The 24,297-nt window shown below is 51.2% G+C and overlaps 8 protein-coding genes across 8 annotated transcripts; 5 read left to right on the top strand and 3 right to left on the bottom strand.

The window, feature by feature from the left end:
- Positions 1-903: 903 nt before the first annotated feature.
- Positions 904-2,886, bottom strand: PENARI_c004G05069 (cyclin family protein; the record flags this gene model as incomplete). The annotated part of the gene is made up of 4 exons (XM_022629122.1): positions 904-1,146; positions 1,196-1,735; positions 1,791-2,666; positions 2,875-2,886. The coding sequence occupies 4 exons, from the start codon at positions 2,884-2,886 to the stop codon at positions 904-906; spliced, it is 1,671 nt and encodes a 556-aa protein (XP_022491268.1).
- A 2,718-nt stretch (positions 2,887-5,604) lies between these two features.
- On the top strand, positions 5,605-7,577 carry PENARI_c004G05755 (putative C6 finger domain protein; the record flags this gene model as incomplete). The annotated part of the gene is made up of 2 exons (XM_022629154.1): positions 5,605-6,330; positions 6,390-7,577. The coding sequence occupies 2 exons, from the start codon at positions 5,605-5,607 to the stop codon at positions 7,575-7,577; spliced, it is 1,914 nt and encodes a 637-aa protein (XP_022490965.1).
- Positions 7,578-8,416: 839 nt separating this feature from the next.
- On the top strand, positions 8,417-10,189 carry PENARI_c004G06984 (putative DNA-directed RNA polymerase III RPC4; the record flags this gene model as incomplete). Its single annotated transcript, XM_022629219.1, has 1 exon — positions 8,417-10,189. The coding sequence occupies one exon, from the start codon at positions 8,417-8,419 to the stop codon at positions 10,187-10,189; it is 1,773 nt and encodes a 590-aa protein (XP_022491221.1).
- Positions 10,190-10,559: 370 nt separating this feature from the next.
- PENARI_c004G02582 (uncharacterized protein) lies at positions 10,560-11,714 on the top strand (the record flags this gene model as incomplete). The annotated part of the gene is made up of 1 exon (XM_022628989.1): positions 10,560-11,714. The coding sequence occupies one exon, from the start codon at positions 10,560-10,562 to the stop codon at positions 11,712-11,714; it is 1,155 nt and encodes a 384-aa protein (XP_022490958.1).
- Positions 11,715-12,474: 760 nt separating this feature from the next.
- Positions 12,475-12,798, top strand: PENARI_c004G11469 (uncharacterized protein; the record flags this gene model as incomplete). Its single annotated transcript, XM_022629454.1, has 1 exon — positions 12,475-12,798. One exon carries the CDS (start codon positions 12,475-12,477, stop codon positions 12,796-12,798), a length of 324 nt encoding a protein of 107 aa, XP_022491273.1.
- Positions 12,799-14,125: 1,327 nt separating this feature from the next.
- PENARI_c004G11479 (FluC/FEX family fluoride channel) lies at positions 14,126-15,352 on the bottom strand (the record flags this gene model as incomplete). The annotated part of the gene is made up of 1 exon (XM_022629456.1): positions 14,126-15,352. One exon carries the CDS (start codon positions 15,350-15,352, stop codon positions 14,126-14,128), a length of 1,227 nt encoding a protein of 408 aa, XP_022490927.1.
- Positions 15,353-15,567: 215 nt separating this feature from the next.
- On the top strand, positions 15,568-16,559 carry PENARI_c004G01384 (uracil phosphoribosyltransferase; the record flags this gene model as incomplete). The annotated part of the gene is made up of 3 exons (XM_022628936.1): positions 15,568-15,741; positions 15,811-15,910; positions 16,123-16,559. 3 exons carry the CDS (start codon positions 15,568-15,570, stop codon positions 16,557-16,559), a joined length of 711 nt encoding a protein of 236 aa, XP_022491082.1.
- Positions 16,560-17,359: 800 nt separating this feature from the next.
- PENARI_c004G08436 (C2H2-type zinc finger protein) lies at positions 17,360-19,796 on the bottom strand (the record flags this gene model as incomplete). Its single annotated transcript, XM_022629286.1, has 3 exons — positions 17,360-17,501; positions 17,551-19,597; positions 19,664-19,796. The coding sequence occupies 3 exons, from the start codon at positions 19,794-19,796 to the stop codon at positions 17,360-17,362; spliced, it is 2,322 nt and encodes a 773-aa protein (XP_022490698.1).
- Positions 19,797-24,297: the final 4,501 nt, after the last annotated feature.

Raw genomic sequence — 24,297 nt, 5'->3', positions numbered from 1 at the left:
GCTATACAGACCGGATCGGTTCAAAATGTTGTCTAGTAAAACACCGCGTACTGTAGGGGTTTTCAGAGAAGATTGTGTACGATTCATGAGGATTGAAATGCAATGTAATACGAATGGAAGGAGTGATTCGTTCAGAAGACCCAAGTAGACTAAGGAAAGCTCATAGCTGACAGTTGGCATTGCCAGGACTGGACATAAGTCAAAAAGACCAAAATACATCAAAACAGAGTCTAATCCAACTGACTCTCATCAATACTCCGGCCAAATGGCTACAAAAAAGGTCAAGGAAGAGCACCGAGGAACCAAAGACGCAAATTTGGATACATTTGCTATCTGGGAAAGACGAGTCATCCCTAAGGCTATCTCAATATGCAATAATCACGTAGTAATAGATGCATGAGAGACGCCACAAGGAAAACAGAATATGTAACGATCTTGAGGCAATTTGCAGCAGTGCGTGGGACAGGGAAAGATCATTAGGGCAAAGACAGTTCCATGGAAAAGGCATCGACACGGATGGGGGAATTACGCATGAACAAATGGAATGAGGTATGTTCCCGTGGAGAAAAAAAAAAACAAAGCAAATCAAGGACGCCGAGCGAGAAAAAAGTCCGTCGTCAACGCCTTCCGATCATAATCCCATGTCCGGAAATTTGAGGCGTCAAGTCATCTCGTCGTCAGCCGAGAATGGGAAGAAAGACAACAAGTGAAAGATAAGGCCACCGATTTAACGCCATGCAGAAAGAACCAGTTCGCCTGTTCAGACCGAAAGAAACGCCCTTCGTTGAACAACAAGCAGTGAATGAAAGCAGAGAACGTGGCTGGCTGTGGATACCGATGAACCTGGAATACAGCTCGCATGGTATATGCAGACCACGTGATAGACATTGAGAAGAAGATGGCCTAGAAATTAGCCGTACCGTCCAGGCGATCAGGGTCATTCAGATGGGAGACTTCAGGGAGGGCGAAGTCATGTGCGAGCTCGGCTTCAACAAATACCGAAGCGCGCTTGAAGCGACGGTCGGAATATTTCTCGAAGATGGCCGCGTGGTGACGGCGAGGGTTCTCACAGCAATCGAGCATAGTAAGGAGCACAGGAATTAGCTGGGCATAAAGGTAGCCGCTGTAGAAAGCATGGGCAGGGGTCTGTTGTCAATGTTAGCAAAGTTACTAAAAAGTCAAGAGGAAAACATACCCATTGGCCCTTGTTCAACAACATGCGAGCGAGGCAATGAGCGCCGGCAGCAACAAAGCTGGGGGGAGTGCAGACAAAGCGCTCGTCCATAATGGTGAGCTCAAGGAAGTACTTGGCCACAGTGCGAGTTTCGAGATCATACTCATCAGCCTTGCTGATGCGTCGGAGGAAACTCATTGGGCCGGGCCATCCCAGGTCAAAGTCAAGAATAGTAAGCATGAAACGCTCAGCCTTCAGGATTTCATCCACAGAATAGCCGCCGTCAACCATGTAAACAATCTCCTGGACCGAAGGAGCGGTGATCTCTTCAAACTTGGCCGCAATGAAGATGGCAGTTGCACCTACAAGCTGCAACTTGCCCAGTGAAACAATCTTGTGGGATAAGAAGCGGTCGATGTAGTTGACAGTGAGGTAGAGAGTCTCAGGAAGCAGATTGAAGCGTTGGTGTACCTGGACGAGCCAGTCCATGAGAACTGAACGCATGGACCACTGGATCTCGGATTGGTTCGCCATGTAATCAGGGACAGGAAGCATGTCAATCTAAGTCAGTGGTTAGTCAAACCCATTATCTCTTGCGTTGGGAGTATGAACATACCTCCTTCTGTCGCAGGTGCAAGAAAATTTCGTCGTTGTATTCTGCGACCATGGTGGTATCATATCTATCTTCGATGATATCTTCCTCGGTCAGTTGGCTCTCAACAATATCCTTGGCCAGGAACATCTGACGCCTGGTCATGGCATTCATCTTCGGGTAAATAACAGCAGTCCCGCCGGTGGTATTGTCTCCACGCGAGGGATAGGTTGGAGCTGCGTAGTACTCGGTCTCATCTTCGTCCCAGTATTCTTCTGGTTCCGACACGGCCGACACTAGCTCCTTAGCTTGTACCTCCTTGATGTCTTCGGGCTCGGAAATGGTCGCGTCGGATTCGATGTGGCTTGGGAGTTCCTCTTGAAGCGCCTTATATGGTTCCGGGGCAACGTTAGCCTTCTCGGCTTCCTTGATGACATTGGCTGCGACGAGCTTCGCCGGGGCTTGGACAGTTTCAATGGTCCGGTTGTTTTCCTTGGATGTGTCTTTCTCGGGGACGGGTTGCAGTTGATCTTTGAAGATAGTGTTGTTGCGCTTCGTGGTCTTGTATGCCGGCTGGGCTTTTCCGGCAGGGTTCATTGGCTTGGTCCCGGTGACCATTTCCACGAGTCCCTTGGTTACAGCAAGAGGGATCTGTCGCTGGGCCGGTTGAGACATTCCACCCTTCTCAGGCAGAGTAGTTGGCTTTCCAACCAGGACAGAATCGTCGCGGCTGGTACGCTTGGTGTTGCTAACATCGCCAAAGGCACGACGCACTCCGTTCTTCGTACCGTTCTGAGCCATTATGTTCAGAGCCGGGCTGGACTTGTTGCGCTGGTGAATTGTCTTATGGTTTTGCAAGGACGAAGGGGGCACGTTCTCGTCCCCACAGACGCGGAATCTCTGTGGCTTGAGGTTCGATTAGCACAAGGTATCACTCTTCATGCCATGAACGAATCGACTGTGAGTCACCAGAGGAGCACATCGTAATAGAAGAGGTGTTGAACAAGGTGTAAGGCAACAACAACGCGGCATAACTTAACCCCACGCAATTGACGCGTAGAAATTTCGAAGAGGGTAAGAGCATTGCAAAATGAGAGAAAGGACTTACCTTCGCATCCATGATAAATGATCTTGCTGGCGGGTTGCAAGATGTGTTGTTGTCGAGTATGCAGTGAGTGGAGGACGTTGTTTACTTTTTGCTCAACTGAGTGACGGGTAGTCGGGGGCGGCTGATTGGTTGACCCGGGCAAAATAAACAGTCCTCGGACCCGCTCAAAGAACAAGTCGTTACTTTTCCGTTACTTCCACGTTACTTCGCAGACGATTGACGGTGAAAGGGACGAAAGAAGCACAACAGAGCACCGAGGACGTGACAGAGTGAAGAAGGGAGGATCGCGCAAGAAAGGGCGTCCCTGTCTAAGAAATGTACTAGTTCACAAATATGCCGCTAATCCTCTTTGGGAATACGCTACGGCGGTCTGCACCTACCCGTTGCGCAGAAGCTGACTACTGCCTGGGAATGTCAGGTACGCCCAGACCCAGGTCGAAGTCTAGGACTTCAGAAAGGCATCTGCTATGCTTGATGGAAGGGGGATCATCTATACAATTCAATTTATAGATTTACACAGAGATCCCATGGTTGGCATGCCCATTTATATACTTCTATCTGGTTTGGACGTTGAAAGAAGGGCTTGATGTTTGCTCTGTTTGGTAGTGTTTGCATCGTTTGTTGATCATTTGACGTCATAATCTTATCGGCGCGTCTCCTCCGATGTCCATCAAATATCTTTTTGGTTGAATCTGCGCAACACAGAGCCCTGGATATAGTATAAAATTCACTCAAGATGTTTACTACTATAAGCTATAAGTTCCGTACATAAAATCCACAAAGTGCCCAATTTCGGGGCTGTAATCGCCCTTTCCGGAGAATATCTAGATCCAACGCGCTATCCACACGAAACCACGTGAGAGCCACACCGCCGTCGCCGGAATCAAGCGGTTCCTGTTTGGCAGCTTTGTGATCAGCCGAAACCCACCTGCCTCAATCATTGCGAGTCTCTCTTCTTCTGCGGGGTCGCGCAACCCATGCTTTCGGCCTGAGATACTTGAGAGACTTGCACGTTCTGAAAATTCTAGCTCAATTCGTAGATCTTCGCTCAACATCTCCACCTAGAACATTCCCCCTATTTATCGAGAAAATCAATAAAAGGGTGGAATCGCTGCCTTGCGGAGACCCTAAGATTCAGTGCGAATCCAGGAATGCTCAGTAATTCCGATGCGGTATTCAACATCATAGTGTAGGTCCCGAGGAGAGGTAAATTCACTGCAGATCATGCGAGACACTCCGTTCGGAGTAGTCATGCGATTAATGGTCCGTATTTTGGGAGAGGAGAGTGTGGGCAAGTAAGAGCTTATGGCTCTCCGGGGCGATATTCTTTGCGCGGGAATAAGTCCCCAGACCGGTCGATCAGAGGACCTCTCTAGCTGCAACCCTACCCCATTAATTTCTCATTGAAAGACATCGGAAGTGTCGCGGCAACTAGTATTATCATTCCCGCATAGCCAATGCACCATGCGACAAGGTTAGTGGCAAGGATTGGGCTGGGCGATGTTCAATTCGGTGTCTGGGTGGACCACAAAAAGGGCATCGCTACGTGGTCGAGCTAGAAACTTAGCTGCACGCCAGAGAATCCATTGGGCGCTATTTCTTTATCTTAAGTTGCGCCTCGAGGGGAGTCTTCTTCTCTGCTTTGTGCTGGCGCATTTCAAAGTCCAGTATCTTAAGAGACTTTACATCACATTCTACAGATTACACTCTGCATTTCGAACACAAGGGGGGGGGGTTAGACAGAGTGCTCCGTCACTCGGCGCAATGGCATCCGGCTTGCGACAGCTTTTTGCGCATTGCCAATAGACAGACTAATAGGACCATTTTGCATGTTTAAAATATTGTAGCAAGTTCAAATATACGTAAAAGACCCAGTTTCAGGGTCTATGGAATGTGATGGCGATTTCGATGCCGGAAGCGCAAATCGCCATGTCACCGACCCAGGCCGTTTTCTCGCTTTAGGTGAAACCATCGTACGCACCCACCTCAACCTTCTTCCATCTCACTCAAGTCAACATTGCCAACATTGTTGAGTATGTTTCTCTCCTTTTATCCTCTCCTATTCACATTTATGACCTCGTTTCCGGTCTGGAGATCCCACCGCTGACACAGCCTTAGCGCTTCGTAGAATCACCAATCCCCTCGTCCAGCTCGAATCCCCCCATCGTTCGACCCTTCGATCCTTTTTTGGACCATCCGGATAACTTGCGACACTGAAGGATTCGATTTGAGTCGAATTAGGTGCGTTTGTGTTCCTCTCCATCCTCTTCCGGGTCCTCTCGCTTGCTTTCTCCCCAAGCCCGCTCCCAAGGTCGGCCGGACTCGGTTAGCGACACATCCATCATCCCCTCTGACAAAATCCATCATTGTTGCATATTTGAGCGCTTGGAATTCCATTGTGCTAATCCTTGCGGTTCGTCCTTGGTCAGGTTGCCAACGCTTGCCCTTCTGAGTCGCTCCCGGCTCTTGCGACTGCACATTCCCCTCACCATCGAAGGCTCTGCTTCGAAGGTTTCTATACATTTCTATACATCAAGACCCCAGGGTGGTCCATCCACCAGCCTGATCTTTCGAATTCTATTATTTGGTAGGTTCGATGGATTCTTCCCTCTACACTTACCCTTCCTCTCTCGCTATGGACCCCATTCCCACCCTCTATCGCACACAAGCAGTGGGTTGATGCAGTCTTTGGTATAGCAGTGGAGGATTCCCTCGTATTCTGGATTCGCCATGCAAGCGGTCCGTGAAGGGCACTCTGGCCTGCTCGAGCAGCCGGGTCTGACAGAGACTGCCGTGAGAGACCCGTCGCACAAGGGCCCAGCACCCAAGAACATCGCCTTCGAGTTGCTTTTGGATGAAAACTCCAAGGTTCGAGCTCGTATACCCATGCGCGTTCAGATCTATCCTCATGATACGACGGACTCGATTGTGACGACGGTCAAAAATTTCTATGGCATTTACGATGGTACTGCCAATGGGGTCAGCTTCGAGGATGAAAATGGGATCACCCTCATCGCAAGGTACGAAAACCTCAAAAATAACAGGACTGTATATGTGCGAGTCATTCCTATTCAACCATTTGGGGATCACTTCTACAATGGCTTCCCTGTCGAGCCTCGCAAGCGGCCCAGTCTGGCGGAACCTTTCCAGATGACCGATGGCATGACGCCAGTGTTGGACCAGCCATCGCGCCCTGCCTCGCGCATGGCTAGGAAGCGCAGCACTTCTCCGTCAAACCGGAGTATGCGCAGTGCTTCTCAGCACAAGCCAGGCTCTCGTGCGGGTAACAAAAGCCGTGGCTCGAGTATCCATGGAGGATTCAATGATGATGACTACAGCGATACTGAGAGCGCTTATGCTCGTAGGGCTCGCAATGAGCTCTTCGCTAGCTCTGATATCAGCATGGAAAACATACTGCAAGATGGTCGTCGGAAACGACCCAAGTTTGACAGCTCTGTAAGTGACCCAAGTCCTTCGTCTTTTTGAATCCATCGCTAATATCCTTTTCCCCTTAGGAACTTCCCTTATTTGTTCCTCCTCAAGTGCCCCTCGCTACCTCTACCTCCTCCATCTCACCTCAACGTCGATCGGTTGGTCAGGAAGGCGCTGGGTCGCCTTTCGCCCGCCCTCCCCAACGCCCATATAGTTATCAACAAGCGCTTCCATCGCCGCAAAGCTATGGTCATAGTGAATATGGTATTCAATCGGGGCGCAATACGATGTATGCGACACCGGTTGTCCCCGACAATAATCGCATGCGCGACGCCTCGGGAGGTTACTCGGCTAGCCGAGTGAGTGGCCCGGGTGTATTGCCCACGCCTGACCCCACTATTGCAAGCTGCATCTCTGATGAAGATGTGGCCATGCAATTGATACGTCTGGGTGATGCGTCCAATTTCTCTCACGGTCGCACGTCGGCCTCAACATTGGACGACGCCTTCAGCGGCGCTGCTGATGCCGCCTCATCCACTGGCGCTACCAGTGATGGAGAAGACTTCAGTGAAGATGAGGATGACTTGCCAGCTCGTCGCCAGAGACTAGACTCAAGCCCAATGCTTCCACCGGGCACCATCAAGCGTCACCACAAGGGCTTGGATGACATCCTCCCCAGCGCAGACAGCAGTGACCACAGCTCAGATGGTGCCGACGATGGCATCAAGAGTGAAGGTGAAGAGGACATCCTGTACAAGGAGTTCGCTCCTAAGTCAAAGAAGCCCAAGAGCCGTCCCATGTCCTTCAAGGTTCGCAACCAGAAGCAGCCTTCTGCAAAGCAGGTTAAGAGCAAGGTCGCTGCGCCGGCTCCCCGCAAGCCGTCGGACAAGTCGGCCCCTCCTGTTCCACCTCTCAGCCCAGCTTCTTCCCGTAAGGTCTCCGGAGGCTCGGTCAACTTCCAGCATCAGCTCGGTGCGGATGAAGAAGACCTGTCGACCAAGCCTCGCTGCCAACGGTGCCGCAAGAGCAAGAAGGGATGTGACCGCCAACGTCCCTGCGGACGCTGCAAGGATGCCGGCATTGGCATTGAAGGCTGCGTCAGCGAAGACGAAGGAAATGGCCGCAAAGGCCGCTACGGCCGTCACATGGGTGTTCCCGTGAAGAAGAACGGAGAAGAAATGCTGGAAGACGAAGATGAGTTCCCAGCAATGCCAGCGACCCCTCCCGTTTCCGCGTCTATAGCAGACAAGAACAAGAAGCGGAAGCGCTAGTCGAGCTTCTGGCAGCGGTTGCCGGCGCCATGTTTGGGCGCAATGCATCGCATTTCTACCCTCCTTCGTGACCATGGGATCTCTCATTTATCTTGCCATCCTCACCCCCTCCTATCCCCTCTTTTCTAGCCATCTCCAGAGGACTATACACTCCTTATATTGTCATCATCTGTTCTTCCTCCTCTACACTCCCTTCCTTGGTTACAAACCATGCTTTTGACCTCAATATCCACTGCCAAGCGGTCGAATTGTTGTTGTGTCCCTTCGGCGTCTTAGTGTTTCTGCAGGCTATATGCTTCTTGTCACTTCCATTCGCTCCTTCGGAATCAATGCTACTGGGTGTTATCTCTGCTTATGTCGATTTCATGTGGTATTCGGATGGACCAGTAATGGAAATATATATTTTCACGTCGGGCCATACGTAAAGGTGCAGTAGGACGTACGAGATGTGCCAATCTTGCTTTTGTTTTTCCCCTCAAGTACGTCTGGAAGTCCATGGAGTTTATATATATTAAAATAGCAATTTTGTCCATAATTCAATACAATTGTGCTTCATCGCCAACGTGTCGCAGAGGGGTGGGTGGATCACGTGAGAAAGCGGTGTGAATGGCCCCGCAACTTTTTTGAAGAGCTCAACCTTCACGACTTCAGACGCCCGCATTGATCGCCGGCGAACTGATCTTCACATATTTCGCGCCTTATTCTCCCGAGGCCCAAAAAGCCCACACTCAACTATCCCAGCGCACCCTCCAACCCGAACGCGCTGCAGTCTAGCCCTTCCTACGAACTTTTTCCAACCCTCCAGCAAGCCGCTACGAGCGCCTTGGGTCTCAGCGACAATGCCTCCCAAAGGAGCTACCCGCGGCAGCGCCCGTGGAAGTACAGCCGCACGCGGTGCACGCACAACCTCAACCTCCACAACTCCCGCAGGCGGGGACCAAACCCAAGATACACCCGCGCCAGCCGGCGCCGGCGCCGCCAATCGATCCTCAGTGCAACGACTGCAATCTCTGAATAAGCGCACACCCTCCGGCAGCATTGCGCCGAGCAGTCGACCCCCTTCCGCTCTAGGTGGTGAGCCCGCCAAACCTGTTCTGAAATACAAGCCCAAGGCTGTTGGCCGCCGCAGCAAGCAGGAACGCGAGGAGATTGAGCGGCTTGAGCAGGAACGATACAATGAACGACTTAAGGAGGCTGCTGCTATTCAGCGTGGGCGTGGGGGCACTGCTCGTCGCGCTGGTTTCCGTGGTCGCGGTGGTATGGCTATGAGTATGGGAGGTGGATTTGCTCGAGGCGGCAAGCGTGGTCGCGGTGGTGGTGGGTTTGGTGGTGGAGGTGGCGGCGGCGGCGGCGGTGGTGTTGGTGGTGTTGGTTCAGGGCGAAATCGCTCTGGATTCACTGGTGGTGACCGTTCGCGTGGGAATGACTCTTCGGACGATGAGAGCGGACTTCGCATGAGTATTGATCATATCAACCTCGACAGCGATGATGATGAATACGACACAAGCAAGAATGGGAAGGGGAAGATGCCTAGTAGGTCTCGCACTGAACGTGCTCTTCGTCCTGTTCGTATTGCGCGCCATGAGCATGAGGAGCGGGTTATCAGTGTCAACATGGAGTCTAGCTCTAGCAGGGCTGCTGAGCTTCGTGATAAAGCAGAGAAGGAGAAGGTCGCTAAGGATTCGGAGAAGAGACGCACAGATGAACCTCGTATCAAGCCTGACCCCGAGGACGAGGATTCTGTCATGGCGGGGGATATTCCCCACGCCGACGACGATGGGTTCCTTCCAGCGCAGAACGTTCGTGTTCGCTCAGCATTGAGTCAGAGCCCTACCAAAAGACGCACAGCAGACTTACGATCTTCGCAACCCGCACCCTCCCCCGAGCCCGAGATTCCAGACCCACGCAGCCTCCTTCACACCAAGGAGGAAATCGAAGAATATGACCGTCACATGGAAGATCTATCTTTCATCAAGGAGCTTCTCGTCCCACCTCCATCGAAGAAGAAGGCTACACCGGAAGCACAGACAGAGGGCGCCACAGAAGCTACCGCAGCAGATGCCAGCACCACAGCGGAGGGACAGGATGCCGAAAAAGAAACCGAAGAGGAAGAAGAAGAGAGCCATCTGTCGGGCCACCTATTCCTCATGCAATTCCCGCCCATGACACCAAACCTCCACATCGTAGGCTCAGACACCAACCAATACCAACCCGCAGCCGCCCCCGAAAACCAGAACCAGAACCCGATCAAACGTGAAGGAGGCGCCGAAGTGGAGATCGTGGAAACCACCCAACCCACAACCACACCCCAAGAAAAAGACATCATCACCGCCAACAAACCCTGGTCCCTGCCAGCCGGCCGTGTGGGCAAACTGAACGTACACAAATCCGGACGTGTGACCCTCGATTGGGGTGGCATCAGCATGGAACTGAACCGTGGTGCGCCCGTTGGCTTTGTGCAGGAGGCGGTTATCGTCTCGCCTCCTGTCAATACCGGTGCGGATGCTGAAGAGGACGATCCCGAGGCTGATCAGTCCGAGAATCGGGTTTGGTCGATGGGTCAGTTGTCTGGCAAGTTTACCGTCACGCCTAACTGGGATGAGATGCTTTGAATGCCCAATGCATTCCTAAGCCATTACGATTGAAGGAAATTTCGAAAGGTCATAGCGATATATATTCTGTTCATTTATGCATAGGTAGTTACATCTACTGGATAGAATAGAAGCCCTAAAGAGCATCAAACAATGCAAACTTGCTCAACTTTAAGTTGCTTAGTAACAGCCTTGTAATACAGCCTGAGGCAAAGATGCCAAGACCCTGACTCGCGCATCCATCGCGCTGGGGGTTTCAAGCCCAAGTCTAAGTATTGCATATACCCATCCCAACAGTCTTTCTAACGGTGGTCTCAACTAAATACCCACCACTCCTACCTCTACAATGTCTTTATGAGCCAATCGAGTGCCTTCAGCGCGAACCTCTGCGATGTCGCTGCGCCCTTTCGTACAATTTGCGCATGTCTTTCGCCATGGCCAGAACATTGGACCCATAATCCAACACCTGGGGCCCTTTACTCGATCTTATGACAGCATTCGCGCATACCATCCTGCAAGGAAACACACCAACAGAGCTTCATTCACACCGAGTTTACTTAGCGATCGTTTGAGACCTGCACATACAATCCAAAACCATGGCAAGATCTCATCAATCAGTCAGTGCCGCCATGAATCCTCAAGCAGCGATCCAGAGCTCTGCGCCCACTGCCGAGGCAAAATAAACCCGAAGCACCGAAGGCTAGTCGATTCCAACGACCGCACGAAAGGCTGGCACTGCAGAGCATGCATCCGCATCGTTAAAGCTCAAGGCGCCCTTCCAAACGAGCAACAACTTGCATCCATGCGCCGACGAAGACTGTGGAAGGAAAGCGGCGAGTTGCATAAGTCAAGCCCGTGCCGTAAATGCGGAATTGAGACTGCCCCGACATCAAGGCGTCAATTCGTCGACCCGGACAATCCCTATGCTGGCTTCCACTGCCGAGCATGTGTCCAGCGTGCAATACTCCCGGCCGAGCTAGAAATACAAAATGCCCAATATGGGATCTGGCATGGTGGTCTTGGGCCTGGGATTCCGATTGCGCACAAACGCGAATATCCTTGTGATCACTGTGGTGAACCTGTTACACCGGAAAAGAAGCGGCGTTATGTTGATTCCGGGAATTCATCGGCTGGATATTACTGTCGGTCTTGTGCGCGGCGCTTGTGTCTTGAGGATAAGTTGCCAACCGAGGCACAATTAAAGGCTATCAAGGTGCTACGTGGGAAACTGGCTAAGTTTGTGACTGCACGGAAACAGAAAAACCCTTGTCAGCACTGTGGCGATATAACTTTGCCCGGGAGCAGGCGCACGCTTGTCAAGTCTGGGGACTTTTCTTCTGGGTATTACTGTCGGCCTTGTGCTCAGCATCAGCGGATGAAGGATGAATTGCCTAGTGAGATGGCGATTAGAGATCGTAGGCTGCGCAAACATCTCAAATTGAAACGTCTGCGTTTGTTGGAATATCAGCAGAAACTGCAGTCCGAGACGGAGCAGGCAGAGCAGGCCAAGTCAACAGAGACCCCTGAAGAGAAGGATCAAGGCTGATATTGAGGCTGGTCAGTGGCTTGTTCATATAGGCGCTACGAACTTTAGACTCCCGTTTTTGGAAGATTGGGTGGGGTGGTAGGGGGTGTGATATTAACTATCCAAGAGAAGGGGCCAGCCCCATAAGCTGTAAATAGCTCCAGCACACAACAAATAGCTCATATAAGCCGGGAATAGCTCATATGAAGCCCTAAGTATACATATAGACACGGGAGCTCTCAACCAATCACATCGCGCCTTTAGGGGCAACCCCCACGGGCGTCCCTGAGTCTCCAACGGACCAATCACCGCAGTAACTTGCCTCATCTTGATTTTCCCCCTTTCTCCTTTCTTTTTCCTACTATTTGAGAGGATTTAAGAGGATCTGGATTCAGGGGAAAGAGAGCAAGGGCGAGACCAGTGATTCAAGTGAGGAGGCTCTGTACGGACTACCGATTTGGCCCCCTATTCCCAGTTGCCTGACTCCTGCGACAATCCGACAATCCACTTAATTGGGCGTGGCATGTCCTGAACCCCCCTCAAAATCGTGATTCTGAGATCCAAGACATATCCTACGAGTATCCTCACTTCTCCAAACCCCAGACACTACTTCCAACCGTTGTGTTGCCTCGCCAACTTAAGACAACCCCACGACCACGACCCGCACCAACCTAGCTTGGCGTTGCTTGTCTCTTGCAGGCACCAACCCAAGCATTCAAGCGCACGCATACCAGTCAATCTCCATACATACCCTCGAAATCCACTATTCCTCTCGGTCACAATGAAACCAGCCATGCTTCTGGCCTTGTTGGCCCCGGCGGCAGCCCTCGCCGAATCACAACAACAACCCGCGACAGCGTCCGCCGTTTCCTCTGATTTTGCGCACAACTCGCCCACCGTCTCATTAGCGGAAATGGGTGTGCGCGATCGGGATCGTTTCGTTCCGGTTGCCGGTCTGGATTCGGTGTTGGTTGATGAGACGGGAAAGTTGGCTGCCAGACATGTGCTTCAGGCGCGCAGTGAAGGTTCACTGGGTCAGACGCCGTGGATTGGCATGGCTATTGGCTTGACTTTTACTGCTTTGGCGGCTGTTATGTTGGGGTGATTCTGATCCTCTATGGAGTGGATTGCTCAGTATGATGCTGCCAACGCTTGACTTTTGTTTATCTTCATCTTCACCTTCACCTTCACCTTCACCTTCGACTCTGACCTATATGCCATTCTTCACGACCTCTTTCTTCCTTCTCTCTCGACACGACATGTGAAACGTCGGGCCCACCCTCCAAGCCCACTTCTTGATCCGCTCACACCAAGTGGACCTATATCCATTTCCAGTTCCAGTTCAGACTTTGCAGCGGATTTCTGACCATTTTATTGTCTATTTTGCATCCATGGCCTTTCTCAGGCGTGGGATTGGATCATTGCCATTATCATTTGAGCCCTTTTTTGCCTTCTATCATTTCTTTACGTCTTTCCTGACGTGCAAACTTGATGTTTGTTACTGTGTGCCCTTTGTGTACCAGCCGTACTGCCGGGAGTATAGATTTGCAGTTTGTATACATGTTGTACATGATACCTTTTTTTTTCTGTTCTTTTCTTGTTGAGATGTTCCTTTGTGTACATGACATGATTTTATTTAACCTTTAATCAGTGTATATAGATATGGCCAATACGATGTGATTATACAATTATTACTTTTGCTTTTGCTTTTTCTTTATTTGGCTCTACTTCGATGGTCTGCGCCTCCTTTCATACAGCACAGGCGGGGTGGCTTGGGGTCTTGGGGATTTGTGTGATTTCTTTGTTCCTTGCGCATCCTCAACCTACAGTATTCCTCAGCTTCGGATCTTTATTTTGCTTCCTCTGTTTCTGAAATGTACTGTATATACTGTATTGTCTTCCTACTAATCGTATCTTTACCCCTATTTTCGGACTCCTGACTAGGCTTGGGAGTCCACTGAGTCCTGTTAGTCCTCTGAATCCGCTTGGGGGATCTGGGACTGGGACTGGGACGAGGGTTGTAAGTCCCGTCCGAACTGGGAGTGTTGGTGGTTCTGGATTTGCTGCTGCTGTTGGGACTGCTTTGACTTTTGCTGAAGAGGTTGGTGAGAGGCATGTTAATCTTGTTAGGGAGGGGATGAGTCCTGTTGAGATTGGGCCGGGGATTGAAGTAGAGGTGAAGGGGGTGGAGAAGAAAGAGGAACAGATGGATAAGGAGAAAGAGAAGGAATATGAGGGTTCTCATATCTTGATGACGGTTGGCGGTAATGATGGGCTAATTGATATTGATATCCCACCAGTAATGCGATGAAATACCAGCATAATGTCTCTATAACTCAAATTTCATGCTCATCTCAACCCTCTAGTAGACATTATATTATCATTATTCTATTTACACTATATCTTACAAACTCCAAGCTAGGTGGCATCCATCATCCACAGACAGGATCATCGAACCCACGCGTCCACAGCAACGAACCCATAATAACAACCAAGAACCCAAGAGCAACAACCACACTAGTAACCCCATAAACATAAGCATGGCGACGACGGGACAGCCCATTCAACTCAATAACCCAAGTGCTAATAGTCGTCGCACATCCACAAAACCCATCCATAACACCCTGCAGCACCTGGCATCCAGTCAAAGCAGCAGGAAACACAGCCCCAAGACCACTGACATGCTGAAGATCATAACAAACACCCTCAACGACAGTTCCAAAAATATTAACAGTAAACGTGCCAAGCGGGAACGTAGGAATACGGCTGTTCAAATACAGCGAGACATAGAATCGAAACAGACACCCAAGTGGCGCAAAGACGAGTGCAAATACAGCCCGGCCACGCCAGACATCCGGGCCATCGTGTCGGTCCGGTGGCCAGATCGCTAGAAACACTGCGCCGAGCCAACAGCCCCATGCCAGAACGACAACCACACGGTCCAGGACATATCGCGTGAGGTTGAATGGAACAGTAGGCGTAAAGCGCGTCAATGCGAGAGCAAGGTGCGCGCCGAAGATCAGCGCTGATAAACTCAGCGATACTGTCAACAGTATAACTGCAACGAGCGCCATGAAGCTATACCCGCCATTTCGCGACGCAATAGTCGATCCGGCAGGCAACGACGGGTCAGGGAGGGCGTTAGCAAGCGCAAGAAAAACATCCCGAAGGAACGACGAGAAAGAGGTGAAGCAACCACAAAATCCCGTCGTCAGACCAATATACAGCGGGATAGACTTCTTCACAGCCTTATGTTTCTTCGCATGGGCTTCGACAGCTCCTGCGTCTGGAGGCGCATCTTTGTCTTGATGCACTGGCTTCTCGCCCCATTCCTCCCAAAACAAATTCTTGTCTTCGGCCAGGAATCCCATTACCAGACTGCCGCCCACGTTCGCCCATAGCACGCCGGTGACGACGGGCGCGCCCGTGTAAAATGTTAGGGCTTGGAGTCCGAGGCGGGCTAGTGTGCCCAGTAATGAGAAGAAGATTAGGTAGGAGACGGTGTAGAGGTGGGTTGCGTGTTTAGAGAGGGGTGCAGATGCGAGCTTGGGCGCGTGTTCAGCTAGGGGATGCCATTGTTCGGTTGGGTTGGGAGATTGGGGTTGGGGGTGGGAGGTTGTTTCTGATGGATGACTGACCTGGAGGTCAGTCAGTTCCATTGCCTTGGCTATCAGAGGAAGAGGAAGAGAAAGATAGAGATATGGAGATTGCCGGAGACCGATGTGGGTCAGGTGGAGATAACATTAGTATAGAGGGGAAGTAGATAAGGCATGTACTGCTACTCCCCTCTTCTCTTCTTCTCTCCCTCTCTCTCTGTCTCTCTGTGTCTTTTTTTCTCTTTCTCTCTTCTTTATACTCTTCTCACATTCCCATCATGTCTCTCCCGCAGAATGTCCACGTCTCTTCCCACCCCTGTCTGCACGCTAAACTCTCCCTCATCCGCTCAGAGTCCACCACTCCACGCGAGACAAGGGGCCTAGTTCATGACATTGCCACTATTCTGGGCGTGGAAGCCTTTGCAGGTCTGAAGCTGACCAAGACAGGAACTGTGAGAGTCCTATTCACCCATATAAGCCATGAGAATTCCCCCCGAACCCGAATACTAACATCCCTGCAGGACCGCACCCCTCTCGGTGTCGAATATGAGACCCAGAGCATTGACCCGGCAGACCTGGCTCTAGTTCCGATCTTGCGGTCTGGCCTAGGCATGGTTGATGGTAAGTATCTTGTACTTTACCCTATAAGCTCCTTTCCCCGTCGCCTGCTACAGTATTACCCATCTACATTCTACCTGTACCTTTCCTTACCTTTCCTATTACAATTCCTGCACCTGTATCCCATAACCAAAACCCAAACCAAAAGTCACAACCACACTGCAATACACCCAATCTGGCTCCCCTCCAACAAAACCCAAACTAACAAAAGAAAGCCCTAAACGACCTCCTCCCAACCCCAGTCCCAGTTTACCACCTAGGCCTATTCCGTGAGAAGGCAACTCTCCAACCTGTAGAGTACTACAACAACCTCCCGTTCCACCGGTCAGAGCTCTCACCAGCCTCACCAGCATCCCTAAACCAGGGAACGAACAGCGCAGCAGCAAGTCTGGCCGTCCTACTCGACCCCGTCATTGCAACCGGCGCCACGGCCGAAGCGGCCATCCAGCTGTTGCGAGATTGGGGCGTGAAGAAGGTTATTATGCTTAGTGTGCTTGCTTCTGAGGATGGTGTCAAGCGGGCTGCTGGGACTTGGGCTGAGGGGGTGGAGGTTTGGGCTGGAGCTATTGATGCGGGGGTTAATGAGAAGGGGATGATTGTGCCTGGTCTTGGGGATATTGGGGATCGGTTGTTTGTTGCTATTGGGAAGTAAGTTTACCTCTTTACTCGATAGCATAGTGTTGGTGGAGGTGGAGATGGGTGGGTCTGTGGTTTATTTACGGCTTCATTTCCGGATAGATAGTAGAGCTGATACTATTTACTATGCATACAAGTTACGGAAATTATTACAAGTGATCATGGTTGTCCCCGCAAATAATAAATTCATCGATTACGTATAGTACATATAAACGGCATAAAAGCATGTGCAAGGAGAACAAAAGGCGAAAGGAAAAATAAAAGTGAAAACGATGCTGAACAGAAAGCAAAGCGCAAGATAGACGGGGAAAAGGACATGGCAATTAACATCAAATACAGCGACTGGAAACCCAGCCAGAGAAGCAGATGCAGATGCACACAAAGGAAAGAAAAACAATAACGCAAGAAAAACAAAAGGTATCGAGAGCACGAAAAGCAGATGGACTGGGGGGCACGATTAGGGGTTAAGATGAACCGAATAAAAGAAGAAAACTCCATGGAGTGCGAGAGAACACACAGGACCAGCCAGGTGTCGAAGACGGAAAGCAGAAACACCACACTGGACTCCCTGGTGCAGAAAAGCAGGAAGATGCATAAATAAAAAAAAAAGCAAAGCAAAGAAAAGAGAAATCAATCCAAAGAACCCGGAACCACCAAGAGGGATATCAAGCGAAGTATTCAATCCCAAACACCCCGCCTTGCCCACTGGTATTGTCCAGTCCCGTTGCCGAAGTGTCCCAAAGCATCCAACAAAGGAGAGTAAGAACCCGAAATAAATCAAAAGCAGATGAACTCAAGGAAATAACTCAAGGAAATTTAATAAGCAGTGCCGACGCTGGCAAGCGACTTAGTTGGCACTGCGTGGATCGGCTGATCCTTGCCGACGCGGAGGGAATCCTCGTAGCCGACTAGGGCCTGAGAGTGCAGCTTGAACGACTCGCCCATGAGTTTGGTGATACTAGAGATGGTTAGTAAAGATCAACAGAAGTGAATCGGGTAGGACTTACCCCCAGACAACCACGCCGTCTAGGATGTTACCCCATACACGGGCGACGGTGGAGCTGAGCTTGCCAAAGGCATCGATGGCGTCGTCGTCAAACAGGTTGCGCACTTTGTTGTAGATGGCCATTTCGGCCTCAGTCGCCGGCTCATCGTCATGTTCCAGGCGGTAGAGCCAGAGGCTCAGGATGACCATCAGATCCAGGCCGCAGAGAGGGTGCTCGACACTCCAGTTAGTGGCGGAGGTTTTGGCAACCCAGTTGATGCCTTGAATGGCGGCAATCTCAATGCATTCAAAGCATTGCTGAACAACCTTGTTCATCTCCTGGGAGCGCTTGACCTTCTCACGAGCGACGGTCATAGCGGCCGCGACTTCGTACGAGGAGTGATACCGCATGGCCTCCTGGATGGACTTCAGGTCAACTTCCAGGCGGGCACGAGTGTTGCGGTAGACTGCCATCGAGTTGAATATCAGCGGGTGGCCCTTCTGGGGGGTGCTGAGCGGGACGACAATGGTCTCGGGCTCGCACACCTCCAGGGAGCTCTCCCAAGTCTCGAGAGCAAGACGGAGCTTGTACTCGGTAACCACGTCCTGCAAAGCCTCGAAGCTGCGCTTGTGGTTCCAGACCTGCAAGAACAGGGCATTGATCAGGACGCGAGTGGCGAAAGCACTGTAGCGGGTCTGCTCGCCCTGGAAGAGGAAGTCGTGGGCCTCGCGCACGGTGAGGGCACTGGTAGCAACGCTGCGGCGCCAGGTGTCCTCGTCGGCGGCGTCGAGGTTCCACAGGGACTCGGAAGAGGGAAGCTCCAGGTCGTCGAACTCATCGAAGCTCATGGCAGGAGTGTGGTTGAACGTGAGAGTCAACATGCCGAAGAAAATGTACACAGCGAAGTATGTGCGACGGCAAGACTCATCCTCGATCCACTCCTCACGAGAGGGATGCACATTCTGGCGGGCCTGGGTGCGTACCTTCAGTTGGTACCGGTTGCCGGCAACCATGTTGGCGAGGAGACTCTTGATGGAGCACGTCCATTCGAGACCCTTAGGGTCGCCACTCCAGCTTTCAAAGACCATGTTCAACAGAGTAGCCTGCATCAACCATAGGGGGCACTTGCGAGAGTCGAAGTTGTCCTTGTGTTGGAGGAACTGGTTCACCAAAACCTTGGAGCCGACATGGAGCATGAAAGCGTGCTCGCGCTCGAAGGTGTACAGAGCGCCGATCGACAAAACGGCAAGGAGCAGTGGTGCCGAGATGTGAGCGGGCTGGAACGATTCCTGGTGGAGGAAGGGCAGGTGAGGGTGGTAAAGGTTAAAGTAAGTAGAGAGATAACGGTTCAGTGCCACAGTGGGCGGGAGCTGGAAAGTGTCAGGCAGCGCACCCAACGAGTCAGCACTCTGTACCCGGTCAACCACGTAGTTGCGTTCCATCTCGTTAGCGAGTTGAGGCGCCTTGGGGAGAGTGAGGGCCTGGCTGGGGCCGGGCGAACGACGGTAGTTGACAGGGCTAACCGGACCCGTCATGGAGGGGTACGGCGACAGGGCATTCGGGGTAGAGTTGCCAGACATGGGAAGGGAGTTGGACAGGAGAACGTCTCCGACAGGGCCATGGCGATCGACGAGGGTAGGCATCGAGCCAGTTTCCGCGGGGGAGACAAGGGTGTCCCAGGGCATCTGCGGCAAAGTGGCGTTGCCTGACAGGTAGGGCTCGTAGCCGCGCCCAGGCGAAAGCGATTCGGAACGCTCGGAGACCTGACCGGTCGCCGCTGCTGCAGCCTTATGTTGGAAATCTGTCATCAACATGGCTGCAGTTTCAAGGTCGACCATACCATCGCTGCTGGCCTCAATCTGCTCCAACGTCGTCGGGTCCACAGTGACCGACGGTTTCGATGGGGCAGATGAGTTTTTCTGAACCCCTCCACCACGTCTGCGCCCCTCGGCCACGAGGGGGATTCCACCATCCTTGGCGTGCACAGTTCGATCATGGCGCAATAGAAGGTCGCGACGGACAAAGGTACTGCGGCATTTTAAGCACTTGAAGGGTCTCTCTTTTGTGTCTATTTTACGCGTTAGCCAGTTAGTCAGAAGGGTAACTCCGGGTTCCGCAGTCACCTGCTACTTACGGGAGCGTTCATGACGACTGCGATGTTCGCTTCTACTGAATGCGCGATTGCAAAATTGGCACTTGTATTTCTTCTCTGGGGCTGAAGCCTTCTTAGCCGGCGAGTTGGCTGCTCCGGGGGCGGAAGGAGCCATATCGATGTTGAATATCGACTTAGAGCGTAAACGGTGGTATTGTCCCCTGGGTAAGTTCGCACCGGTTTTGTAGGCGTGTCGACGACAAGAGTTCGTTGGGGAGTCTGATCATTCCTTGAAGCGATGAAGCGGGGGGGGAAACAAAGGGTATCGAAGTAAGTGTGTCCAGCCACAAAATGTAAAAATTAAGAAAAATCAACGCTGAAAGAAAGGTGGGATAGGAGGGGGGAGGAGGAGGGGAGGGGGGGAAAGATGAGGAGAATAAGAAGGAATTTGGGAAACCGAGGGGGGAAAGCGAGAAGGGAGGGGGAGTGGTCGTGGGCCCAAGCATCGCTTACTCACATCACCAGCCCCCCTTCTTATCACCACGCACTCCCCTTTCTTTCTTTGTTACCATACAAATTCGACACGTAATTATTCTCGCCCACATGGCTCCCCTGAGAGGCGATCATAGTGGATATGCCCCTCGCTCATATGAGATTAGGCATGTGAGACTACCCCCTACAGGGATTATTATTATACAGTACATCTGGGCATCTGCATGTCTACTCTGTGTCTACGTGACCGGACAGAGTAGATGTTAAGATTAGTACCATGGTTCAACCCCTCTCAACCCCTCCGATCTGCGACAACACAAACTCCGAACAGGGATATAATGAGGTGCTTGTATACTGGAAATCATTTTGCATTTGCCCTCATCGTAGGTATCGTAGGTATCGTACTTTTGTTCGCCTCATTTACTGACTGGTCCATATCCCGTCTCGTCACCCCGCCTTGTGTGGCTGTTCACTGTGCCACTCCAGCATTACATTCTACCCCTCCGTTGCCCTTATCACTTGCCCATAATGCATAGATCTGCGCGAATCGGAGCTTTGGGGATTCTCGATCCCCTAAATGGGCCCACAGTGGACGGTGAGGTCAACGTACAGTACTAGTTCTACTAGTACACCGCTGACAGCTGTAATTTGAGTATCGCCAGTTCCCGGGTGGGGCATCGCGTCGACTTACATCAGACCCGATGATCCCGGACGCGGTTACTGAGGAGACGCGCTCGCGTCGAGATTGCAACAATACAATGGACTGTACATTGACCTGGATAGTGAGAGATATCAAATTATTACCCCTCGCCCTGCCCCCTTGATCCGGAACCTCCAAACAAACTCCCGGACTCCCGGCAGATCATCGAAGCATCGAATCTTCTCCGATCTGGCCCTTCATGTACGCAGCGGTGAAGCCCGGGTGGCTTTGGACAGCAAAAAGCACGATCCACTTCCCGATGCAGCGGACCGACCCCGTTCAACGTTCTCGACCACAAATGACAAAGGTCAAGTATATCGGTGACTTGACCGCACCTACGGAGTGCTGGACGGTGCCTAGGTAGCATACATAAGGTCCTTACCTCCCGATCCACCCCATTCCCGATCCCTTGGATCCCTCTCTCATTCCAAAATCACACAAGAAATCAAAAATCCACAGATCCCGTGTAATGGATCTGCAATATGAGGATCCAATCGGACCAGTTACGAATCAGACCTCTAATTGTTCCTGGCAAGAATTTCAGGAACTTCTTCCCCGGCGCCGGCCCCTGAACTAGTGGACACCGCCATCGTCCCGACAACTCCAGGCCCAGGTCTGGAATTTCTCTATCCAAGCTAAGCTACACTACGGAACACCTTAATGAAGCTCACTTGTCGGTGAAGACGACTTCGTGTCAATATCTCCCTCACCGCTTCTGCGAAAGCATCAACCGAAGCCCAACTACAGTAGGGTAGGGTAAAGATCCACTCCAACCCTTGAGACGGTGAAGCCTTGAATCTCGCCTAAATAGTCGGAAATTCCCACTTCCCACAATTCCATCCATTTCAATGCCAATTCCCGCTGAAAACTGCCAGGGCGCACCCCATTGTGCGCGCTATCCTCGATACACTTTCGCTAACCGATGGGTCTGTACAATGGACCCCCCCCCCAACTTCCGTTGGAAAAAAAGCGAGAAAAACGCAAAAATCCAAGACACCCTCCACCCTCCACTCTCAGCGCGTCCTCCGTAAAGTTCCTTTGCACGGAGTACAGTGCGGGTCAGTGGGGTCTCCCAAGAAATACACACAGAGTACTGTAATACAATCGCAAATCCGCCTGCCTACTTGGTCCAGGTCCAGCTCGGGTCCAGCTCAAAAGTCAATTGAATTTGGACTGTACGTGCTCGACACGTTTTGCCGTTTCCCAACGCGCGAGTCTGGACTCGGACTGTATCTGTATTGTCCAGAGACGCGGACACGGGTATACCGAAGCTTTTCGTGTACATGTCAACGGAGCGCGTGCGCATATACATGTACACATAAATTGATAATGAAACATATCTGTATCCGCGGACCTGTACTGTATGATATGTTTCATATCCAACTAAACTGACAGCCCTGTTCGCGGATTGGCACCTGGCACACCCCTTTCAAGTCTCGATCCGTGGAAACATGATCTATCGCGATCGGGAAGTAGTCCGGGGAAGAGGTTCCGGTCCATGGTTCACTCCCGTCCAACATCACGTTTCGATCTTTGATCTGTCAATTCCTTTGCTATCTGATCCTATATAGTACTCTACATGTATAATTCTGACTCTGCGCGCCACTTTGCCATTTGCCATCAGCCATCAAACACTCTATGGTGTGCTGCATGCTGTGTTGATGTGTGCCGTGCATATACTGCATGGTGTGTGCGCATCCCGGATTAATTGGTGGTGGTCCGCCCGATGCAGGGGATACAAACAAGCACAGCATAGCACGGCGCACGCCTCAAACACGGATGAATCACAATTGGTAATTATTGGATCTGTGTTGTTTATATATCGGATATCGAATATTGAATGCAGAAAGAAGCAAACACCGACACCAATGCCAACATTGGCATCAAACAAAGGCACCGGTCTCCTACTGCACTTTACAGTGTACAATGTACATGCCCGGAGAGTAGAACTATCCCCGGAGGAAACCGTGGAATTTTCTCGAAAAAGTGGACACGGACACGGTATTGTCCAGCTTCAGCGCCAGCTCAACTCAGCTTACTCCGACAGAACGGAACCAGGAGTTGCGGACACGGAGAACGGAGACCGCGGAACGCCCGGAGAACCTTCTACGTTCGATTTCCCAGGGCTCTATTGACTAAGGTTTAAACGTCTGACGACGGTCGTCGAGGAATGACACCACTAGCCTTCCATAGTGCATTAGACTATATACGAGTTACTCCATCGAGCTGGGCGAGAATTGGGATTGAATTGGAAATAAGTGGGGGTGGAAAGGGCAAGGGGGTGTGGGCCGAGAAGAGAAGGAACTTGTAGGATGACCTTCGCAGAACAAATGCAAAAATGGAAGTGGGAGTGGGAGTGGGAGTGGGAAAAAAGGGGCAGAGCTGGTCAGGATCATCGGGACCCGAGATTCTGGGTAAACTAGGGGCGCTGCCTGAGTGTTTCCAATTGGATGAGGCTTGCACCGAGCGGCAGGGTTGGGTCTCGGCTGGTGGAAACCCGTCCGGTTGGGTGCTTTGTGATTGATGATGAGGTCTTTTCTGGGTTCCTGCGAGGTCCTGCAAGGAACAAGGTACGAGGAGGGTCTGTGGCGATTTTTACTTTGAGCTTACTGTGCTCTGGAGAATTGGACTTCCAGGTTTCAGGTGGCTGTTGGATTTTGAGCTCTGACTGGTTGGTTTGTTTGTGGAATACGTTGCAATTGATGAATATTGAAGCATTGGATAGTTGAAAACATAGCAGCTTATAGATTCTGCTAGCAACTCTATATCTATGTAGAATATGCCTTGTAGTGGAGTTACACCCTTAGTAGTGAGGCTTTCTAGCTGACGGTTATTTCGATGTACGTATATCCGATGCTTGACTCTTGCTGCAATCTTGGTCAATGATTGCAGTGCTACGGAGGATAGTAACCAACCGGGTACTTAGTTAAACTGTTTCTGACTGTTAGACATGCTTTTAATTGAGATGTTGGTGTTCTAGGCCATTTGAGTCAAGGTATTGTAAATATATATCTATGGACTTCGACCCACCAACGAATCTACTTGGAACATCATACTCCTAGTTCATCCCCTCTTTGTATCATACTCTGGCAGCCTGGTTTGATTTATCTTGTCAGTAATACCCCAATACAGTAGAGTAGAAGGTTTGGTCGGCAATTGAACCCTGCATGGGGCACGACACGAACACGATCAAGGATACGGAGCAAGTTCCTGATTTGACACACAGCATACCCACCAATGCACAAATTACATCCAGGTATCCCGGGGCATTACGTACATGATGAATACATAATGTATACTAGACATTCAGGCGTTTGGTCTACCATCGAACCCAATTATACGCTCATGCTAGGACCGCGTGCTCACTGGTTTATTACAATGATCAGGTATATAGTTTGATGAGCCATATTACACTTTCTCGCCCTGATGTGGTTACGACATTATTGGCACGATATTGCCCGCCTGTGATGATTTTCCTGATCTA

This window comes from Penicillium arizonense (assembly GCF_001773325.1).
Source record: "Penicillium arizonense strain CBS 141311 chromosome Unknown PENARI_contig004, whole genome shotgun sequence".
Lineage (NCBI taxonomy): Eukaryota > Fungi > Ascomycota > Eurotiomycetes > Eurotiales > Aspergillaceae > Penicillium > Penicillium arizonense.
The sequence above is the reverse complement of the archived record's forward strand: the minus strand, read 5'-3'. Positions and strand labels throughout refer to the sequence as shown.